The sequence below is a fragment of the Diabrotica undecimpunctata genome, chromosome 6 (assembly GCF_040954645.1).
Source record: "Diabrotica undecimpunctata isolate CICGRU chromosome 6, icDiaUnde3, whole genome shotgun sequence".
In the NCBI taxonomy this organism is placed as follows: domain Eukaryota; kingdom Metazoa; phylum Arthropoda; class Insecta; order Coleoptera; family Chrysomelidae; genus Diabrotica; species Diabrotica undecimpunctata.
The window spans coordinates 113,877,125-113,901,639 of NC_092808.1; the positions used below are offsets into that span (position 1 = coordinate 113,877,125).

The following is a 24,515-nucleotide window of genomic DNA, read 5'->3' on the forward strand; positions in this document are numbered from 1 at the left end:
AGGCCCTGCAAGCAACTAGGCTTTACAGAGGTCCTCAAGAACTAACTGACAGACTGGCGTCATTTAGATCGTTTCATGAAATGATGTAATGATAGCGTCGTTTAGATCATTCACTGCCATTTCCAAGTCCAGACACATGCCATCCTGCCACAAAATTGCTCAAGAAATTTGACGCTATTGTAATATCTATCACTTCCTTTCTACTTTTATTTATGAAAGTCGGTTTTTTGTCTTCATTTAACTTTCTTACTGCTTAGCAGTAGAGTCAAGCCGTTTCTTGGTAGAGTTCTCTGAAGCTTCCTCTCCAGCAATAAGGTCATACGGCTCCCAGAGGGAGTACAAATTGTTAATAGACCTTTGAAATGTAATGGAAATTATAAATATAAATAATGAAACATATCATTAGAGAAAATATGAATTTTAGTTGTTTTACAATTTATCGTGTTTTTTCCACAGGCAGTAAAAAATAATTAACTTTCCTAGCGTAATAGGTACCTATTTGTTCCAATGGTTGGTTTTTGATTGTGATTTAAATGTTATATACCTATAAAAACCCCAAATTAAAGAAAAACTCTACAGGATTCTACATTAACCAGCATTAAAATTAACTTAATATTTTAGCTACACGCTACACGACAATTATAAATAAAATGTGAAATATACATACTTAGCGAAAAAATTAGCCAAAAATTTTAAAAACAGGGATAACTAGCCGAATACTAGAAGGCAGAAATTACAAAAGAATGGCTCGTACAAACTTCACACTGTTCACACTTATTTATAACCAACAAATGAAGTCAAAACAAATATCAAAACAAACTTCCTAAAATTTAAATTTGACATATATTTACTTTTAATTGTCGTTTATTAAAGATTTGAAAATGAATATAAATCAGGAAAACTGTAGATTATGCCAAATATACATAGGAACTGTACCTCTCAATGAAGATTTAAGTCAAATAATCTTTGATGTAACTAGAATTAAGGTAATGTGTTAACGTTTTTCTATATACTTTTACAGTGGTGCTTATTATGTATATACTACTTAATATAGACATAAGTAACATTTACAAACAGTATGGTCTGCATTCTGAACTAAAAGATATTAAGTCCTACTCTACAGTATGCTTTTATTTATCAGAAATCTTTTTTCTTTTCAGGTAAATGATCAATACCATAAATTACTACCAGTTAATATATGTGCAAAGTGCAATACTACGATTCTGGAAACTAATACATATCTAAAAGGGATTCAAAGAGTTAATTCAGTACTTTTAGACTATTTAGAAAATACCAAAATAAAAGTAAATAATAATTCATTACCCATCAATGAAAATAGTGAAATAAATAATTGTGATATACCTTTTAACAATACAGGTGATACACCAAATATAAATGTGTTACATGACATAGAAAGCTTAGAATCTCATGTATGCCCAATTTGTTCCCAGAAGTTTTCAAGAAAAACTAATTACATAAAACATAAAAGAAAACATCCTCAATTGTATTGTACTAATTGCCACACATTTTTTGAACAACAAGTGGAGTCACAAAATCATATTTGTAAGTTACACATAAAGAGAAAAAAAGTTGGTGTGAAAATTAAAGGTAATACTTCTTTATTTAATCAATTTAATATTTACATACTCTATCTCTAATAATACTAACCATATTTCTCCAAATTGTATTAGAACGTTTCTTTGTGTTCCAGATCATTTTCTATACTACTTCTGCGCTGAATAAATTCACCATACATGGTTTCCTTTCGCACATAAATCTTTAAATTAAAATAGTGGTTGTTTTTCATCAATTAAATAAAAATGCCACAAGAAAATAGTTTCAGAGCATTGTTATGGCCTGAAGATATTTTCTACATTCAAATGTTCAAATTCGAACTTTAAATGTTCAATCAAATTTTGATGCTTAAATGTTTTTCTACCAGTATCATGTCTACTTAGTATGATTTGGCCAATACACCAACAATGTCCCCAAAGCACAGTATTATCTCACACCCACTTAAATTTTTCTGTGCAGGTCAAGATTCCTACTGTAAGGACTGCCTGTCAGCCAATGTATTGTTGCCCATATCCTGCCACTAGAAAGCATGTACTTTATATGGTATATATTTATCGTTGTTTGCTGTTTTTTTATCAATATTCTTTTTAGTTTTAATACAGCATAAACTAGGTATTTGATCTCAGAGTTCATTGATGGGTGTATATTTTGAAATTACTATTCTATTTTTTGTTATAAAAGATTGATGAAATGGGTCACTAGCTGTTATATATACCATCTACAAAACTTAAAATTATTGTTATTCAAATAATGGTAAACTCAGTCCAACATTATTTCTAGTGGCAATAAATGATATAATCAAAAATATTCAAGCACCCTTACAAAAATATTGCCGTAACGTCCTCAATTCTTCAAAACTTTTTAGATGCTCTCGAAAGTTGGTCCCAACTTACAGGTTTTCAGTTTTTAATAGAAAAATCAATAGGAGTTGTATTCTCTTCAAGCTCCTTGCCACAACCCCCAACCCTGAGAATCTATGAGAAACAGCTGGAGTTTAGAGATCATCACAAATTCTTGGGTTGAATCTTTGATTCAAAGATTACATGGAAAGATCACATCTCAAACTCATCCTTTCCTGTAATAAAATATTAAATGTGTTAAGATCTCTTTGTAACAAAAACTGGGGCTCATACTTCTTCTGTATAAATCTTTAATACATTCTAAGCTAGATTATGGATCAATTGCCTATTCCACTGCTAATCAATCTCTTCTTAATTCACTAGATATTATTTATAATAAAAGTCTTAGATTAATCACAGGGACTTTTCCAACTTCCCTGGTACCCAGCATTTATGCTCTTTTAGGAGAGCCACCACTACATCACTGCTGCATGTTCCTCGCCCTACCACATGCAGCCGCAGTTGCCTGTTATATTTCAAAACCAATATATCAAAATAATTTTACAAATAAATATGTAGGTAAACAGATTCCAAGATATTCGCTATACTAAAAAACCATATTACAAAAGAATTAAATCCATACTTCAAAATCTAAACACTAATTACCAATCTGTGATAGATCTGTCGTCTATTTCAATAAATCCAGTATAAACAATTCCCTGATTCGGCTCAAGTTCAAAGCCCTCTTATAAAAGTACCCTGACATCATCCTTCTGAAAAGGTACTAAAATACCAGCTGTCCCAAGCTCATGAACATGGAAAAAGATTTTAATTTTTGTGGGTACCATCACACGTCAGAATAACGAGAAACGAAGAACCTGACAGGACTATGATAGGCAATTTTAAGTGATTACTCGGAGTCTATAGACATGTGTGTTTCCAGTGACTTAAAAGCTTATTTTAAAAATAAAGTGTTGTGTTTGTGGCGAAATGTAAATCTCAAAGTAAGTCTAAGCTGAATGAGATGAGGACTAATGTGAACAAGTTTTGCTTGCGCGTCTATGTCAAGGACATAAGTACCAAGTTAACACACTGTTACCTTTTCACAAAGAATAGCCTACCCATATGTGATCAGTACAACATTCGATTAACGGTTGAAAATATGTTTAATAAATTGTAGTAAATATGATTAAGAAAGACATCATTGCAATGTCTCTAACTCCCTAGCAGAAGCTCAAGGTCAAGAGTGTTCCTAATTTTGTTATTTATATTTCGTTCCGTCACTAATATCTTTTTTGTGGATGTGACTTTTTTCTAATAAAAAAAAATAATGGTAAAATTGCTGATGTATACTGATATCCTGTTTCTGCTATATGGCCTGATGATTGGATATATATTATACCTGTCAAGACAAACTTGCGCCTGTCATGTTTTATTACCAAGATTTATTTAATTAATGCCATTAAAAAGGACTATTTAAAATCTGCTTAGTGAAATCTCTTCATATTTGTAAACTATATATCATGGAGGTTACCCTATGTAGACATAGTTTAGATGATATGCAGGTATTTGATATTATGTATTTTCTTACACAGTGTGTCGATTTTGGTCTTTATAACATATTTAATCAGGTTATGTTTCACAAGCACAATGATCATGCTTATGTGGTTGAGTATCTGCCAGGTTCTCTAGTCAGCTCTGTGAAGCGGCTTCAGGTGCAGAAGAAACAATTCCGCAGCTTATATGACACTATCTCAGGAAATTTCTACATATTTACACTTTTAGGATAGCAATATAGATTCTCATCAGATATAGATATTTAAAACTGTATTAGTATTTGTAATACTGTTCATTTATATTATTGAATTTATTCTTGCAGTTGAATTAAAATCTGAAGATATTAAAGATACTGAATATACGAGTGACTACCAATATCAATGTAATACATGTTTAAAACAATGTGTAAATAGGAAATCATATAAAACTCATATCCAAACACATGAGAAATTTACTTGCGATGAGGAAAACTGTTCAAAAGTTTATGCATCCTTATATTCACTTAAAACACATAAGCTAATCCATGAAGGGAAAAGGCCATTTCTTTGTGTTGTGTGTGGTAAGTGACTTTACTTTGTAAATTATTAATAATTAAAACTTATCCTAGTCATTCTCTTTGTCGTTACCTAGGTATATGTAAATTATTTGTTTTGATTATTTGCACATTCATAAATGAGCATGCGGATTCACATAAATATGTTACTCCAAAGAAGAAACGGTTTTTTGACATTTTGACAGAAATCCATTGTAAGTATGAAGACGCACCGTTTTGTATAGAAACCGGACATATCCTCATACTTGCTTTTATGTGTATTAGAAATTATGGTATTGTGGAAAAACCGGATAAGTCCTAGACATATTCACTTTTTCTACAAAAGCTACAACGCATGTCTATTCCAATATATATTTGCCGTTCGTCACTATGGAAGGTGTACAAGATGATAATCTCGAATTAAAAATTAAAAAAAGGCGAAATTCAGAGTGTTGGAAGATCGTTATCAATAAAAAAGCAAGACAATCTGGACACCAGTATACTGATTATAAAAGTCGTACTATTCCAAGCAAAACGATTGGAGAACCATGGAGGTATGTTATTATAACCTCAAATTTTGTTAAATATTTAATTCTTACCAGATTTATTACATTGTAGATGTAAGAAGAAATGCTTTCTTTTCGTGAATCTGACAGTATTGGAAAAATGTTGGGATTCCCTCAGGTATACTTCAACTTAATCAAATTCACTATTCCAACTTACCAGTTAAGATTATAAAAGTATCAACCATACACTTTGAATGCAACATTACAGCAGGATCCTTCGATGGAGATAGACCATCGCATACGATCTACGAATTTGCAGTATTAGTTGACCCAGCATACGCGATTGATGAAGTTCCGAAAAATGTGTTGTATCTACCAATTATACCCCAAAGAGAAATAACCAATATCACGGTGCTTGCACTCGACCAGGACGGAAAACCTGATATAAACAGATATTTATCTGTAGATACGCCAGTGCTGAAAAGAACGTTCAAGCAACGACAACAACAGCTTACTCATACAAACAAAGTTTTCCTGCAATCTCTTGGATTTACCATCAAAAATGCTTTCAAAAAGACCAAGGCTTGAAATGCAATCATCTCTATTTGATCTATATCGACCTGCTGCATCCGATGAATCCATACGAAAAGAAGAATACAGATCCTATTCCCCATTCGTTAAAGCGTTCAACTGCAGTGATATTGTGGAGTTTACAATCAATCAAGTGGATTCCTTTATTGCTTTGAATGCTTCTCTACTAACTATTAAAGGAAAATTGGAGATAACTGGCGAAGGTACTGTATCACTTGCTCCTAACTTTGGTGCCTTTCTATTCGATTCCTGTACATACAGTCAAAGTGGTAAGGAAATAGAAACCGTTCGAGACCCTGGTATAGTGAGTACAGTCAGAGGATACACTTGTTATTCCCCTCATGATTCTAAACATTTGGCAATAGCAGGCTGGAATTATCCTAGTGCACCTCATCTAAATGCCATTGATAAGGCATTTACTTTACGAATGCCGCTAAAGCATATCTTTAACATTTTCAATGATTTCGACAGGGCGGCAAACTATTCGCCTAGTGCGTGCACATAACGATTGTACTATCATTAAGGAAAAAACCGGGGGAAAAGCGGGAACAACAACTGTAAAGGTTCAAATTAAGAGTATTGAATTGAAAATCAAACATATTTATCCTAGTGATGAGATGAAAGAACAATTACTGAAGACTATACAAATCGATAAGCCCATATTGATATCTTTTAGAAAATGGGACTTGAGTGAATTGCCTGCACTTACTTCAGGTGCCTGTAGATAAATTTGCTCTGTAAAGACAAGTACGGCAGTAGATCGACCTCGTTATGTTATCGTATTCTTTCAAACAAATAAACGTGGTCTACAAACAGAGGACCCTACAACCTTCAATCATATAAATATCGAAAACATTCGATTATCTCTTAATGGTGACTACTGGCCGAATGCACGAATGCAGTTAGACTTTACACACGATCACTTTGATGAGACCCATTTTAACTATACAGAATTTTATTCGACTTATGCAAATTGTACTCAAAAACAACCGCTTATTGATTATGTTGCATTCAAAACACATGCTATGTTCATTATAAATTGCAGTAAATGTGATGAGTCGATGAAATCCTCCACAGTCGATGTTAGATTAGACATTGAAGCCTCTACGGGATTTCCCGAAAACACCCGAGCTTATTTCATCATTATTCACGATATTCTAATGGAGTACTCCCCTCTCACCAAAATAATAAAAACTATATCCTCCTAAGTCATTTATGCTCAAGAATCAGTAGTAACCAGTCAGTTAGTCAGTTAATCATCTTGAGAATCGCACTAGTAGACATTCAGGGATTTACAATTGATGGTTTGTTCCATCCCAAAGAGATAACAATTTGCATTGGATACCAGAAAACAACATTTTTGTTTAAACCTCCAGTGCCCTATGAACAGTTAAACGAAAAAGATAAAAGAACGGTCTACTACTTGGAAAAATTTATTCGTGGTATACCGTACATTGATGGTGATGTCGAATACAGTGCGATTAATGGCATTTTAGAAAAATATCTTTTACATTCCGTTGAATACATTTATATTAAAGGAAACCAAAAAATGGAATACTTGGAGGCCAAATGTGAAGAACTCGGAATACTTCCACTTCTTTTCGATGTAGTCAAAGCTCGAGGGAACAAGCTGCAGCAGTGAAAATTTTCAACCAGCGATAGCACGTTGTCAAAACCATGCGCATGGCAAGTACATGTGTACACAAAACAATGTAGATGTGCTTCAACAATGGCTTTTTAATATCTTACGTAGAAATCCTATAATATTATAATTGTTTTTCTATTTATTAATAAATATTTTATTAAGATTTTTCGAGTTTTATTTTAAGGTAGTTTAATAAAAGGTACACAAAAATGCAACTTTTCAATCATTATTTATTAAAAAATATAATTTATTTACATTTTTCACCACATATTTGACCACAAATATACATTGATATGACAAAATTATATATATCATTATACAAATATAATATATTTTATTCAAATCATCACTAATGTTGTCTTGATTCTGCTGTTGTATTATTCTACCATCCACATCATCAATGATTTTGCCCTGATTCTGTTGTCGTATTGTCTCCCACTTATCTACATCTCCTTCAGAATTGTCTAGAAAAATTAATTTTATCTTATAGTTGTATGCTTCCGTTGGTATAGATAGTGCAAATACTTCTAATTTACCATCATTTATTTTGGTCTGCAACATCATCCGCCATTCTGTTCTATTACATTCATGTTAAATATTATTCATATCACAGAATAACAGAAAATTGGTTTACTGCGGCCACATTATGCGTAATAATATTTATACCGACTTCTACAGTTGATTCTACAAGACAAGAGTGAGGGCAAGCGAGGCCCTTGTCACAGACTGTTATCTTGGCTTACCCATCTATTTTTTTTCAAGAATTTTGATTTCAAGCAAATATCGATACTAGGTTGACGCAGAAATAGGACGATATAAAATAAAATGAATTAATTTAATTTTACATTTCGAAAACTTTCATTACTTCGTTTTTAGGGAAGGATTTCATTTCCAAAAAGTCACTAATTTGTCATGAAAAGATCCATTCAATAATAAAGGGTTATCACTGTGACTTATGTAATGTTGGTTTTTCTATAAGAAGCAATCTAAGGGCCCACATTAAAAAATATCATGAATGCATAAGGTTTCATTGCTCTCAGTGCCCCAAGGAGTTTATGACGAAATGTACTTTGGACAGGCATGAAAAAACCCATGCAGGTATTAAAGAATTTAAATGTCATGAATGTACGTCTGCGTTTTATACTAAAAGGGAACTAATTAAACATCAAAGATATCATCAGGTACGCTTTAATTTTTTGTGTATTAAATTTTTGTAATTAATTTAGTAACTAGATGTGTATGGTCTGTAATTAGCTAATTGTATTATATTGGTATAAAGTTATTTTGTTGTAGCATTTTATTACGATGTACTATATCTAGAAAATACCATCTAATCCCAATTTTAAATCTTCTGTTGAATCTGAAAGCAAACCCTTTATTACCGATATTATATTGTTAACATTGTTATCATATTTGAGTCTATAACAGCAGTTAGTTGTAGTGGTTTTACACTTTTAAGGTGTTACTAGGCCAAACCTATTCTATTGTTGTAATATCTACTTTTTATTGACGCATTTGTTAGTCTATACGTTTAATTTAATGTTCATTAAAAGTCATAGCAGAACAAGAACAAATTAATGGAACAATAAAAATAATGTAGGTATGCATTCTGTATAGTATGTTCATATTTATGCAACACTCATTTCATATTGTTAGATATATTGCCTGCCAAGGGAAATATCGAAAAATTAAAACGAATAAATTCAAGTGAGACTTTTTTGAAAACAATAATTACTATTTTATATGAATCAAAAATCTATATTAATTTGTTTGTAGTTTAAAATAATCTGTTGCGTCTGCTTTATTTCTCTTCAGTATCATTTTGATCATGATATATTAGAAATGTCAACTGTCATAATTGCCAATGTCAGTGTCAGAAAAAATTAAAAACAACACTAATCCAAAATGCCACAACAAAAAATGGCCGACGAAAATGATAATGAAAAAATGGATATAGATCCTCAAAAAAACACAGAAAAAATGTTTTCGTTAAAAAAATGGAATGCCGTAGCCATGTGGAGTTGGGATGTTGAATGCGATACTTGCGCAATATGCAGAGTTCAGGTGATGGACTCATGTTTAAGGTGTCAGGCTGAGAACAGAAAAGATTCATATGGAAAACAAGATTGTGTTGTTGTCTGGGGAGAGTGTAATCATTCGTTCCATTATTGCTGCATGTCATTGTGGGTAAAGCAAAATAATAGATGCCCCTTGTGTCAACAAGAATGGTCAATACAAAGGATGGGAAAATAAGGTAAAATACTGTTGAAACTGAGAAGTAACAATGTTAGCTATAGAGCGTTTCACGTTAAGAAAATAACATTGCGGAGATAGGGCCAGATAAGCCATAGGGATTCAGGGTTGTATAATTCGTATTTTCGTTTTCACAGACATGAATTAAATTAATGTTTTTTAACGTAGTTGACCAAAAGTGCCCATTCGAAACAAGAGATGAAAAGTGGGGAAAATGATTTTAATTAAATAAATAGTATTTACAACAGATAATTTTATTTTATCTTATTTTAATTATAGTAACGACAGTTGATTTATTTTTCGGTAAGAATATCATATACCATGAATCATAGAAATCAGTAGAAAATATTGCTTACAATACATCATGTACTTTGCCGGCTATTAAAGATTTAAAAGCAAATAAACGGACCGCTTGGAATGGATATATCTAATTACTAATTGCAACTTAAAATAATACGGTGTACATATGTCAGCGATTTTATGGCGTTCTCTGAGACTAAAATGATAATAAGGCTCTGTGGTTCTTCAGTTGTTATTTTGACTTTTCAGTCAAATGTTAATTGAAAATGGAAATTCGAAAAATATATCGACAATCTAGTAAACCGCATACCTGAGAGTTTTGGCAACACTGATCTCCATAAGCCTAATGTTACTTTCTTAACGTGGAACGCTGTATAGTGGCAGAACAAAATCATACAACTAAAAATATTTTAATGACCTTACTCCATACATTCTTAAATTGCCACAAATATTGCCATTTTCATTTCACATTGGATCTTTTAATTACAAACACAACACAGGGTATTATCTATTAAATTGATTTTTTTGTGGTTTTTTGAAAATTATTTTAATTTTAACTTATAAACGTATATATGTTTAACATTATATTATAACATAGTTCAGTATGTTTTGTTATAATAACATTTAATAAAAGTAAAATAAGAAAATTTGTACACTTTTCACTTGCATTCTCTACAAGAGATATTGACAGAGTCCAAAGTTTGTATAGTTGACACCAGAGATATAACACTGATGACATTAAGTGATGCAAGAAAAGGAGAAAAACAAAGAATAGATCCAATTTTCACAGTAGATTTGCAAGTGGTATATATACACCTACAGTTATATAGTTACCAGAACTGTGACACTGTTATGACAAATTAATTACTAAATAAATTTATTTGTTAATAACAAATTGTAATAACATTACAATTGTACAAAAATACTTATTTGCAAACTGGATATACAGATGCAACAAAGTTGTTAACATACTGGCAGAATTTGCCTAGTATTGTAAGATAGCTTGAAAATCCCAAGTATATTTAGCCTGAAGTATTTAGAACATACATTTTTTAAAACATTTACAGAAGTCATTCCTCCTGGGCAAGTTGAAGGTGATTTGAAATTGACAGACATACATACAATGTCTAAAATATACCCCTACTGTGAAATGTTTTATAATACAAATTTTAGTCTTCCTTGGTGCATTTTACCACAAAGAAAATATAATGTGATTCACATTCCATTTAAAGAATTAAAAGCAATACATAAAAATAGCTTGCCCATAATAATCTGGAAATTATATGATTTGCAGTGTGTTAAATACACTTTTCTGTCGACTGTCCATTTATGATCAATTTTAACACCCTTAATGACCCCTATTAATGAATGATTTTCTATTAATGAAGGATTTCATTATAGGCAACACAACATACATTGCTTGCATAAATTTTATAGTATTTTTCATATAAAAATGCCTGCACATCATTCAAGATTATTATTATTTCTTGTTCAAAATAATCTATCTTATAGCCATTATTTATTGTTCAAAATAATCTATCTATTGACTATTTAGTTGTTTTGGCATAACACAATCACAATACACAACAATAATTAGTTTTTAAAGCTATTAATCTAAATTTAATATGTATTTATAAATACAATTTATTAATATATAATATATTATGATCAAATTGTGTAAGAAATCAAAACATAAACAAAATTCTTACTCTGAAAAAGCGGCAACACTTTAAACAATTTTGCCACACACTGAACTGTCAAAAAATTTTAAGTATTCCCATATCAGTTGCGTACAATTGTCCAATATATTTAATTAAAATTATTATTTTGTGGAATATTAGACTTAAAAGAGTTATTTCATAAAATTTATATTATTAATAATAACAAATGTTTTTGGATATTTATTTAATATAATTATAAAATTCTCAATATAATGATGATTACATTTTTCTGATTATTATACCATGTTGACGCCTATGAAAGATCGAGCAGTTCAGTATGGGTTTCATATTATTAGCTGTGTTAGGAAAATTTGAACTGTACAGTTGACATTCTGGAAATTTTAAATATGTGACGTCACTTTATATAAATTGTGACTTGCACGCATTTTTATATGAAAAATACTATAAACTTATTAAATACCATTCTCAATGTGATCAAAAACTATATTTCTTTAAAACCGGCACACACACCACATAAACGATTTTTCATTTTTTATAAAAATAAATGTTCCACACAGCCTTTTGGCATAAATACGTTTTTCAAAATTCCTTCCGTTATTGCTAAATTCTTCAAATTAGAGCACCCGCGTCTCTACAATGGGCATTGTCTTAGACGTTCCTCTGCCTCAATACTGTGTGACAGTGGTGGAGACTTTTCAGCTATTAAAAGACTAGGTGGCTGGAAATTGACTGCTGTAGCAGGTTATATAGATAATTCTATGCAGAACAAACTTGAGACGGTTGAAAAACTCTTGGGACAAAATACCACTAAACCTTGTCAAAGTACTTCCTTCAGCACCACCGCTTATTCTTCCATCACAGAATTTACAGAGGTCCAAGAAGACTTAAATATAAATTTGTCAAAATGCTATACAGCAGATAATCATTTATCAATATACTTCATCTAATTTACTTACCGTTGCACGTCATCCGCGTCATAGTCCGTGAGGTCACATGATACCAACACGAAATATTTAGGCGGTAGTAGGTGTGTTCTTTTTTAGAATCACTTTGCCGAGTACACTGGCATTACAGTCACTAGACATATTTTATTATATACGCGTAGAAATAATATTTAAAGATTTCTATTAATGTTAACTTAAAGAAATACACAATAATATGTTTCATTTAATTTGTATAAATGCATTATAAAGCGTTTTTATGAAGAACATTTGTTCGGAACACACTGTAACTGTAATCGAACGAAGGTGATATTTTGGCATAAATTGGTAACACTTATTTGACAGTTGCGGTGTTGACTAATGTTAATAAGTAATGAAAAAAGTGTTGTTTTTGTTTAAGTATTCCATTACATCTTTATACAACGCATACAGGCGGCTCGAATTGTTTTTAACAAGATTATTTTTTAACTCTTGTTTTGTTTGTATTTATTTACATTAATTTGTTTTGTTGTATAATCCACTTTTGCAATAATTGTGACCTATTTGATTTAAAATGGATTCAGGATTTTTTTATACTTTGGCAACTATGTCAACTTCGATCCCTGTCAATGATAATGACACGCAACGGTAAGTAAATTAGATGGACTGTACCTTCCTTTAATTTCAGTAATTGTACTATTTCGAATATTAATGTTAACAATAATAAAACTACCACTAAGGAAAATTAAACTTTGAATAAAGTTAATGAAAGCTGAAAAAATTGTTGTTTATCGTTAAGTAAATAAAAATTTAAACTAAGATATCTTTATTTCTAGTACGGTCAACGGAAAAGTTTTGTAACAAACTCGTGAATTAAAATGGCGATTAACATTCTTAAACATTAACGCGCTCGCTCCGCTCATGCGGTAAAATATTTCAATTGTTAATCGCCCTTATTAATACACTTGTTAGTTAAATAACTATTAGCAACTCATTACCTTGCATAGTTTAGTTTTATTGAATACAGGAGTTCCTAATATACTTATACATATTATGACACTATACTGCAGCAGTAAAATTTGTCAATCTCTAAATCTTTTGTATTTATTTAATTACAATTTAGTCACTGTATTTCTATTTTCACAAGTAGTTAGTCAACAATATCTTTATTACCTTCATGAAAGGGGAACTCTTGACCACAGTACTTGAGGACTCCATTTTTAACATCTAGTACAGCTTCAAGTTTTTTCAAGAGGTCTGTCCTCAATATAAACTGATCGGGGATGAGCAATTATTGTAATCTGGCTAATACTTATTGGCATATTAAGTTTGACATACGTTTTATTTATCTCACCAGTTTCTGTTTTAAGTTGTACTGTTGGTGATGACCATAAGATGGTCTCATTATTTCTGGTACTGCATTGGTTCTTGTTGCAGCCATATCTATCAAAAATGATCATATTTGTTATCAATATGACCATAAATATACAAGCTATGGACTACAACAGAATACGATTTGTTCAGATTAACTAAAGGTGTTTTATGTTTCTTTAAACAGGTCAAATATTGCTCCTCTGCTAAGTGTGGGAAAAGTGATTTACTTCTCAACATCTAGGTCCCAATGATTTTCGAACCACTTCTTCTACATGCTAATTGTTTTATTCTCCTCCAATACTTTATAAAGTCAAGTCAAAAAAACAGCTTTTCTTCTTCTGTGAGATATATATGGACCAAGAAGATTTTTCTTTAACGATGTTAATTTAGATCTCATATTCTGATTTTCATGGTGATTCCTCCTGTTGTCTATAAATTACTCTGCTCTATAAAGACTGTTCTGACATAACAACGGTACTATCATAAATTTGCAAATTGAGAGTCTACCATCTACATTTTTCTGTATTTTTATCATATTTTGTCCATTCATTGTAGAAGTGTTTCCAATGATTTTTTAAACTTCTTCTATTTTCTCAACTTCTTTAAGATAATATGCTTTAGCAGCATTGTTGATCGAGCAAGTCCAAGAAACAGTTTTTTTTTTCCAAAAGTTTGTATTGTATATTTTGTTTGCATATGAGCAATTGTTTGCACTTACCTCTATAGCCTTTAAGAATTTCATTGAGTTTGGGTCATAATTATTATGTATTTAATGGAATTAGGTTTACACTGAGTATGGTAGCTTCTTAATGTGAATATTTAATGGGACCATTTCATTAAGATAAAATATTGCATAGAAAAAAAGAATGTCAATTTTTATTAAGATAATACACATCAAGGAGTCAAAAAAAGTTAGTAAGCTGTAACTTTGTAAATTATTTAAGGCTCTTTATGGACAAAATTTTTATGGTCTTAAAATCAGAAACTGGGATGTTTTCTGTTGAGATGCTATGAGTAATTAATAACGAGGAAAATGTTGACAGACAAGAATTTATTAAGTAAGTGGTATATTTGTAATATGTTAATTTTCTGAGTAATAATTAAATTTACTGGAAAATGAGCATTACTAAGAAAACAGCAGCCTTGTTTTCCCAGTAATGCTTCATAAAAAGCATTCATTATCATCATCATCATCACTGGCTCGACAACCCTTTTTGGGTCTTGGCCTGCTCCAGGATTCTTCTCCATTCTGATCTGTTTCATGCTTTTTTCTTCAGTTTTTTATTTTTAAGGTTGTTATATCATTTTCTGTTTGTTCTAAGTATCTCAGCTTCTGTCTTCCTCTTTTTCTTTTTCCTACTGGCATCTGTTTGACTATTTTGTTTGGTATTTCGCCTTCTTCCATTCTTTCTACATGTCCTATCCAACACAGCTGTCCTATTTTAATGAATATTATAATATCCGGATCCTGATATATTTTGTAATTAATATTTTGATTAATGTCAAATTTTAGTTCATATATTTTGTATAGTTCAGAGTTGTATCTTCTTCGCCATATTCCGTTTTCTTTTGTGCCCTTATATATATATATATATATATATATATATATATATATATATATATATACGTTTCCTCTCTTTTAGTGAGTGTCCAGGTTTCTGAGCCGTATGTGAGTACCGGTCTTATTAGGGTTTTATATATTTGGCATTTTGTTTTTCTTGCGACGTTATCTGATCTTAGTTGCCTAATTAAGGCATGGTAACATTTATTTGCAATAAATATTCGCCTGTTCACTTTCTCCGTAACGTTATTATCAGACGTGACTAGGGATCCCAAGTATATAAAGTTTTTTACCCCCTCTATGTTGTATTCTCCTATTGTTATATTTTGTGGCTGTCTTATTTCTGCGTTTTTACTTACCTGCATATATTTTTTGTTTTGGTCTGATTGATTTTAAGACCACTATTTTGTGCAGCTCGTTCTATTTGGTTGTATGCCTCTATCATTTCTCTTCTTGATCTTGCGATTATGTCATCATCTGCAAATGCTAGTATTTGCACGCTTTTATTAATGATTGTTCCTCGTGTATTGACTGTTGTGTCCCTCAGTATTTTCTCGAGTACGATGTTGAACAAGATGCATGATAGAGCGTCTCCCTGGCGTAGTCCCTTTTTCACATCTATTGTTTCCGTTAATTCATTTTGTATCTGGATTCTACTTTCTAGTTTTAGAGATTATTTTATCAGTTCTATTAGTTTTGTGTTGATATATTAAATTCTTTCATTGCTTTTATTAAGAATTCTCGGTTTATATTGTCATATGCGCTTTCAAAGTCTATGAAGAGATGATGTGTGTCGATGTTATATTCACTTGTTTTTTCGAGGATCTGTCGCAGAACATAAAAAGCATTAAAACGTAATAATATGCTTGGAGGAAAAAATACAGTGGACGTTTTTGCAGTCAAACAAAGCTAAGGAAAAGTAGACTTCTGATAATAATTTATTCAATAGCCAGGATATCAATATATTATAGTTGTTCCATTTGCTTAATGTCTTATCATTTTTGATTCCAACTAACAATATAAGAGAAGCCTAGTTTTTCAGGAATGCGTCATTAAAGCATTAAAACGTGATAATATGCTGGGTGAACAAAATAAGGGAGGAGATTCTTTGCTGTCTGGCACTGCAGAGTTGTAGATCTTGTAAATCTAAATCTTAGATGTGTCTGATTGAAAAAACTCCACCTGTATTTTGTTAGTCAAACATACTATCACATACAAGTCTTTTATAGAGCATCCTCTTAAAGGTAAACGCTTTAGTTTTAGATTTTGAAATCATAAAAAAATGGTTCGTCACGATAGTCATAAGTTACATCCTGCTGTTTTTGCTTTGTATGCAACTGTTTCAATCTACAGCCAAGTAGACTGTTGAAGTGGCGAAAATGGAAAATATAGTTGTGACATAAATTTTAAAGCTAACATTGTCAGCCAGTTATTGGTCAATTCAGGGAACAGTTTAAGAAAAAAATACTGAATGGCAAATCCCTTTTTTTAGGGCTTATAAAATCACAGAAACCCTGATCCACTGAAAATGAATGCTCTACCTGCCAAATCTTGTATTCAAAAGAACATTGGAAGGATCAAGCTATATTTTGTGATTAATTTAATCAACCCACAATTCACTTAGTTGTGAGATGAAAAGTGATAATGTCAAAATAATATGCCTCTTTCTTCCAGCGATATCTCTTCGTTCATATAGCTTATAAAACGCCATACAATATTTTTTTGAAAGTTTATTATCATCAGCTCCAGCATTTTTACCAGTCAATATTATGGAACCCTGGATATTTTTCGCTTACGACAGTTATGTTCATAATAATAAGTATCACGGCTGTACAGCGTGAGTTTTGAAAGCACTTTAATATTTCATCGGAATTGAGCTGTTCCTTCTCGAAACACTATTTCATTGGGTTAAAGCATTTCGCACACGTGATATGCTGATTAACATTTATAGCCAGGAGATTACACACAACGAATCACCTTGTTATGTGAGCTAAAAAAAGCAATTATCAAGCAAAATGAAAACCTTATTGTGTTCATAAATAATGAAGCTGTTTTATCTTAATAGCATGGTTAACCGGCAGAATTACCGTTATTGGAGTAATGAAAATCCAAGATAGTTACATGAAAGACCTCTGCACATCCCAAAAGTTACGGTTTTGAGCGCTGTATCAAAAACTTGCATCATCGGCCCTTACGTATTCAAAGACGGTAATGTCAATGCTGTTGCCGTGAACTCGGATGCCGTGTCGAAATGATCACCAACTTCTTTCCACCTGAATGTTCACACCGTCATGTGTGGTTCAAACAGGATGGGACGACCGCCCAGACAGCCAGAGCAACGATGAATGTTATTGGCTCTCTCTTCCATGGTCGCGTTATTTTCAATTTTGGTGATGTTTATTGGCCTCCGCGGTCCTCAAATTTATCAATCTGCGATTATTTCCTATGGAGATACCTCAAGGCTCGCACATACGAGCCATCGAGCAAAAAGACAAAAGAGGGAATCTAATCGTTATGAAAAGGAGACCAAAAAAGTGGCCTCTGATGGCGGACATATCCGGAAATGAGAATGCGCCAAATTTAAATTTCATGACACTTTACAATAATCATACAGTGATGTAGGGGTTCTAATTTATCTATTTATTTGTTATATTACATAATATTAATATTACATAATATTAATACATAATACACTTAAAATACTTTTTTTGACACTAGAACACAATAAAGTTTTAATTAAATAATAACAATAATAGTCTAAAATGTGAAACAATTGTTAAAAAACTTCAATAGAAAATACAAATAATCTTTCATGTGACAGTTGGGACAAACAATAACATCAGCAATAACATAACCCAACTAAATTTGATTTCTTAAACAAGGAAAGAGTCTCTCTTTCCTTGTTTAATGTGGCCTCTCAAGATGGCATTTCCTGTCTAACAATATTTTTGCCCCCACTACCTTTACATTCCCTCTTTTGTCTTTTTGGTCGATGATACGAGCACAAGCCTCGAACTCTGGACGATTTGGAAGAAGCAATTCGCGTGGAAGTCCCATGTTGAAAGAACGATGTTGGAGAGACTCTATGCGAACTTTCAAGAACTCCCCCACAATGCATCGTCAGAAACGGTCACCACATGACTAATGTGATTTTCCTCACTTAATTGTGATAAATGCTATTTCATTTTGAACCCAAATCCGTCATGAAATTTGTTTTTGAATAAAAATTACGTATTTTATGATTTTTTAAAAACCGTCCTTCCTTTGTGCCAGACCCTGTAATTACAAATGAAAATTTTTTTTTCAAAAGTAAAGAACTTCCGTTTTATTTCCAAAAGAATTTGTTTGGTGTTAACCAAGCCTCTATACTGGAGTTATAATATTTTTTCAATATAGTAAAATGCTGAGGCGAGCATCACGGAACTAGCTCCACAAGATGGCTTCGTCACGGGTAGCGTCACAGAATAGCGGTTCTTCACTTCGATTCACTACACTCGAACAGTTCGTTTCTAGTCACAATATTTTATTTATTCTATGCGGTTTAAATTAAAAACTGTATGGAAATAACTAACAAAATATAGAGATTAAATGAGAAGTAAAAAATTTAAAGAATATCTGTCAATAAAAGGTCGATTCGCATCGATTGTCAGAATTTAAACGTCATAAATGTCGTTCAATTATTAACAATATTGAATCATCTGTATAAATTTGTATGACATTTCTCGTTTTAAAATAATTTCAAATAAATACAATTTATATTTTTAAACATAAACATTTATTTAGTTTACACAATGATTAAATTTACTATGAAATGATATTTAATTCTAATTTATAATTAAATTAATATTTAGTCTGAATTTGACAGGTGTGTCAGAATTAAAGAACATATGCTTTGTTAATACGTTACCAGGTGGCGTTAGGGGCAAACATAATGATATAATATAACTTGTTTAAAATATAAATAATAAAATTACTTTATTGAATTTTAAAAATAATATTTAAATTTTAAAAATACGGAAAACATATTATAAAGCTTCTCGTTAGTCTACTGCAGCGCCTATTATAACACCTTTTTTTGTATTTCCTACAAAGATTGTCAAAATTTTCCCAAGCTTAGTGAATCGATGTCTTCATAAATGGTTTATTTATTTAATGGTTTGTATGTTTGTTTAATGTTTAAAAAAGACATATTTTTGTTTCAGGGAATAAAATTACATAAGTGTGAACAATGTTTTAAAACATTTTTTGAGCGCCATCATCTGATTACTCATATTAGAAGCCATAATGGAGAAAGACCTTTTGTCTGTGCAATGGCTGATTGTGCAAAGTCATTCTATGATAAACAAAAGCTAAGAAGACATGAGAGGACTGTACACTCTGTTAAAAAAGTAACGTAACTTGTAAATGTGACACAAATGTATTGCAATAATGTTTTATATGTACAGTATGCGCCAAAACAAAAATGCAAATAATGTGAAATTTTTTAGTTTTTCTGCGATAAAAAATATGTTCAATTTGCCCGCCATTATTGTCCAAGAAATACTTATAGTGCTGAATAATATTGTCAAGAACACATGCACCAAATCGTCAATATAAAGGGATTTCTCTACAATGATGTCTGCTCGTTTAAAACCAAAAAAACGATTTATCTCTCAATTGATAAATCCATTCAGATGAATATGGCATTCGTCTGGAAATTACCTATTTGAACCAAGTAGGGGTTATCCATAAACTGTCACTAAAACTGAAGATTAGCACCCAACTCTGTCTTACTTCCCTGTATTATTCAAACAGTGTAAACTCTGTATTTTATAATCTTCTAAGTATGTTTCGGGTAGACTTTCGGACTTCGCAGCAAGCGAGGGCCGGGGAGGAGAAGGCCAGGCAGGAGGAAGACAACCGTGGCTCCAAAATCTGTGGAAGTGGTTCTGACTCGCATCGGTCAAACTATTCAGAAGTGCCGTAAGCGAGATCAGAATTGGCATACTAATAGCCAACGTTCGTAGTGGACAGGGCACCTGAAGAAGTAAAAGACTTTTTACCCAAAAAAATTTTTGGATGTGTTTAACAGGACTTCTGTTTGGAGATTCTAACATCTGTGGAAATAGCCTTCCATGGTTCGAACTAGTCTCCATGACAACTGGATAAATAGTACAGAATTTGACTAAACAGGATTATTAGAACACTTCCTGGATGTCGAAATTTTGCTACGACTCTGAACATGTCCTATGGTGGCTTCTGAAACTCCTAACTTCCGAAATTGATTGGCAACCATTAACACTCGATCCATTTGGCAGTACATTTTCTATGAAAATAATATTGAATAATAAGACTTTTTTCTTGTGCTGTAAGCATTATTTTGAATATTTTTGATAGTATAATCGAATAAACAAGTGTAGGGGTAACATGACAACTATCGTTACTTATATCACTTGATGCAACAAAATTTCTTGATTTCAATGGCAGTTGTTTTGGCGTATATCCTATCTAACACATTTGTTTTTTATACTGTATACTCTAATAGTGCATAATTTAAGTGTTTATTGTCGAAAGGACATGATTTAATGTATATTAAAAACATTTCTTAAGATTATTGGAGCTCATTACTATAAAAGGCTACATGGAATATGCTGATGCCTAAATCGACTAAAATATACTTTGATTGAGACATGCACGACTATCGTTATGACAAAGAAAAGAAAAACAGAACAATAAAGCTAGCAGTATTTTTAATAATAAATTTTTATTTGACATATCTTAATTGTCATTCATGATTCGGCTCATTGTTTCCAATGCTGGATATATATCACTCGTGGTTTTGTCTATCCTGATCGTTCTTAATTAGTTCTTAGCAGTTCTTTTAATATCATCAGTCCAACATATTAGTGGTCGTCCCCTACTGTCCTTTGACTAGTTCCTTGTTTCATACTCTATCTCTTGAAAGGTTAATCTTTCAATTTGTCTCTTTGAGACTCATTATGTTATTTAAGTCGCTATGTGACAACACGAAGCACGCACTCATCGAATAGCTTTCTCTTCATAGCATATATCGCCCTTAAACATATTCCTTAATACTCCATATGAGATTTCTTCTTTTTATGTAGACATGACTGTCTGCTTTTCAATGTGCTTCCAGTAAGTTGTCGTTCCATCGTTTTCGTGGTCTTCCTACTGAACGTCATCCTATTGGGGACCGTCTCTTGCCGTCTTTACTACTCTATTTGTTGTCATTCGGCTTATATGATCGTTCCATTCTTCTCTTCTATTTCTTACCCAGTTCTTGATGTTCTCCACCTTGCATCTACGTCGTATATCTGTTCTTCTACCTCTGTCCCATAGTGTCTTGCCATAAATTTTTTGTATTTTCATCTCTGCTGTTTCTAACATCCTTTTTGTCCTCTCTGTATCAGGTCGTGTTTCTGCCGCGTATGTCATTATTGGTCTGATGACTGTTTTGTAAATTCAGCCTTTCATTTCTTTCCCGATATTTTATTTCTCCATATTGTTTTATTTAGGCAGCCTGCGGCTCTGTTTGCTCTATTCACTTGATCTTCCACTTCAGTTTCGAGCTTTCCGTAGCTAGAAAATGCGATGCCTAAATATTTACACTCCATCACATATGAGACTAAAGACATTTCTTGTCATCTCACAAGTTGATTGCCCTGCTAATTATAATTCCGTGTCCATTGTATTTTATTTATATTGTATGTATTTTCCGAACAATTTAATTTGAATGAAATGAAAATAATTAAACTTTTCTTCTCTTCTTTGCGTGCCTTATCAAATCCCCTCGACGATCTAAACATTTGTTCTTCCTTGTCCTGGTCCATTCCCTGATATTTTTAGGCAAAAGGCTTGTTTTCAACCAATTACTTTCGTCCTTCGATTTTTCCCTTCATAATCAGTTAGAGAATATTATAGCGACTTCTCCGTAGTATGTGTCCAAAATATGCTATTTTTTCTATATTGAGAGAGCTGACCATTAATAACATTTCATCATGCGCTTCCAAAGTTTGAAGTTTCAAGTTTTTGTTACAGAAAAGTGATCTCATTTTTAAATATTTTGTATGAACTATCTCGTTATCTTGATCTAGTTAGCAGTGTGTAGTGGTAGTACTCTGGACCAGTAATATAGCAACCAAGATATTTCAAATTAAGATTCCTTTTGCATTGGTTGTCCACCCCCCTGTCCCATCAATCGTTATTCCGTTCATGAACAAGTTGAAACGTTTAAGGCATGCTTATAAAAAAAATGCTTGAGATAATATGTCACCCTATCCGACACTCCGTTCGGAATGTCATTTTCACTATACTTGATTTATTATACATATTTTAGCTGATGCTATACAGTGTGATTGTTCTTGTTGAGATCTGGTATATAACTCTGGTAGAATTCTTGTACTGTAAATAAATAAATATGATTTCATCCTTCGGGTTCTATTTAGCTATTTTGTTTACTCTGTTATTAAATTTTCTCCTCAACACTTTTTAACTTATCTTATTGTTGATCGTCTTCTATAATTCTTCTCTTTTGTACTTTATAATGGCTTTATAAATCAATTTTGATACTGTTTTGTTTAGTGCTTTTAACTAATTTCTTTCTATGACCCTTCTTCGCATTTCCCTGCGTTCTTCCATCAATATTTTGGTTAATAGGCTTATTTTTTAATTTTTATTCTCCGAGGGCAATATTATTGTTCGCTGTCCTTTATAGTTGTTACTATTTCACGTACAATGTCTACATGATAATTTCTTGGACTTAATGGGATATAAACAGAAGTTTCTAACAGATAACACTCGGCGTATCATGATAATTTTAGGAAATCTGTTTCAAAATTGATGAAATATGTATAGGTACTATGAGAAGTTAACAATTTTGGACTTAGTAATTGTACGAGTATAAATGAAGTCGAAACTAAAAAATTGTAAAAATATTTAGTATATGCGTCTTTATTGGAAACGCATCGTAGTTCTTAAAAAGTATTATATTTTTGTGATAACTATTTTTCTTACTACTTATAACATTGATGTTTATAAATTGAAGCCACGAGTAGCTTTAGTTAGAAATTTTAATATGTTAATTATTATAGTTAATGATACGTGCTGTTAGAAAAAGTATTGCATTTTGGCATTGTCATTTAGAACTAGAGTCAATTTTTTCTTTAAATTCTTTTAAAGATTAATTATGGCGAATATAATTGTTCAATATTTCACAAAAATCATTCAATTCACTAATAAATAATTTAACTTTAGAAAGTACTATAAATATTTCACTTCTTGTTATTTGTATAAGAAAATAGTTAATAGAAAATAGTGTGTCCGATATTCTTAAATTGTAAAGAGAATTTTTTCTCCATTGTTTTCTTTTGTCTGTGATGTTTTAAATGATAAAACAAGACAAGTCCTTACTCCTTCATGATAAATGTTTCAACTCCCACGGAGCTGAAAGGTAATTTTATATGTGTTCTATTCTTTCTGTGCAGCTGAAGGGAGGGGATATACGTCACGTTTAAAGCGCTCATATCGGCCAAATTTGTCATCGCCGTAAGGTTTTTATGTAACTTATAATTATACATTATAATAATTTTTCAAAACGATAGTGTGTAATATGTGTTGCATGGCAAACTGCTTCTTCTTCTCGTAGCACTACAACCCGGGGTGGGTTTTGGCTGACTGCACAACTTGCTTCCATCTTGAAAGGTCGTCCATAATAGTTGGGTCAGTGGGTAGCCCCATTGTTCTTAGATCTGACCATATATTGTCTCTCCATCGCATTCGTGGACGTCCTAAGGGACTTTTTCCTGTGGGGCCTTCCTCCCATGTTAGCTTGACAAGGCGGTTATTAGGGAGTCTATGGACATGGCCAGCCCATCTTAGACGTTGGGATTTAATCTCTTGGACTATATCGCTCGCTCTATACATCTGCTTGACCTCAGTATTTGTTCTCATTCGGTATTGGTTGCTATTAATGTCGTAATAATGCCCAAAGATTCTTCTGAGGATTTTCCTCTTAAAACATCTAAGTTTTCTTTCAGTTTCTTTGGTCAGGGTCCACGTCTCACACCCATACATGAGCACCGGTCTAATCACCGTTTTATATATTCTAATTTTTGATGTTCGTGTTAGGCTTTTAGATTTAATAGTATTGTGGAGGCTGTACATACATCCGTTTGCTGCCTG

At 32.0% G+C, this 24,515-nt stretch overlaps 1 protein-coding gene across 1 annotated transcript; it reads left to right on the forward strand.

The window, feature by feature from the left end:
* The first annotated feature begins 773 nt into the window (after positions 1–773).
* On the forward strand, positions 774–24,443 carry LOC140443755 (uncharacterized). Its single transcript, XM_072535172.1, has 5 exons — positions 774–986; positions 1,161–1,608; positions 4,294–4,530; positions 8,122–8,426; positions 19,538–24,443. Exons 1-5 carry the CDS (start codon positions 882–884, stop codon positions 19,730–19,732), a joined length of 1,290 nt encoding a protein of 429 aa, XP_072391273.1. The 5' UTR covers positions 774–881; the 3' UTR covers positions 19,733–24,443.
* The last annotated feature ends 72 nt before the right edge of the window (positions 24,444–24,515 follow it).

Coding starts and splice junctions, on each gene's coding strand:
- LOC140443755 (XM_072535172.1), top strand. CDS start 882: ATGAATATAAATCAGGAAAACTGTAGATTATGCCAAATATACATAGGA. Junction 987..1,160: donor TTGATGTAACTAGAATTAAG/GTAATGTGTTAA, acceptor TTTTCTTTTCAG/GTAAATGATCAATACCATAA. Junction 4,531..8,121: donor ATTTCTTTGTGTTGTGTGTG/GTAAGTGACTTT, acceptor CTTCGTTTTTAG/GGAAGGATTTCATTTCCAAA.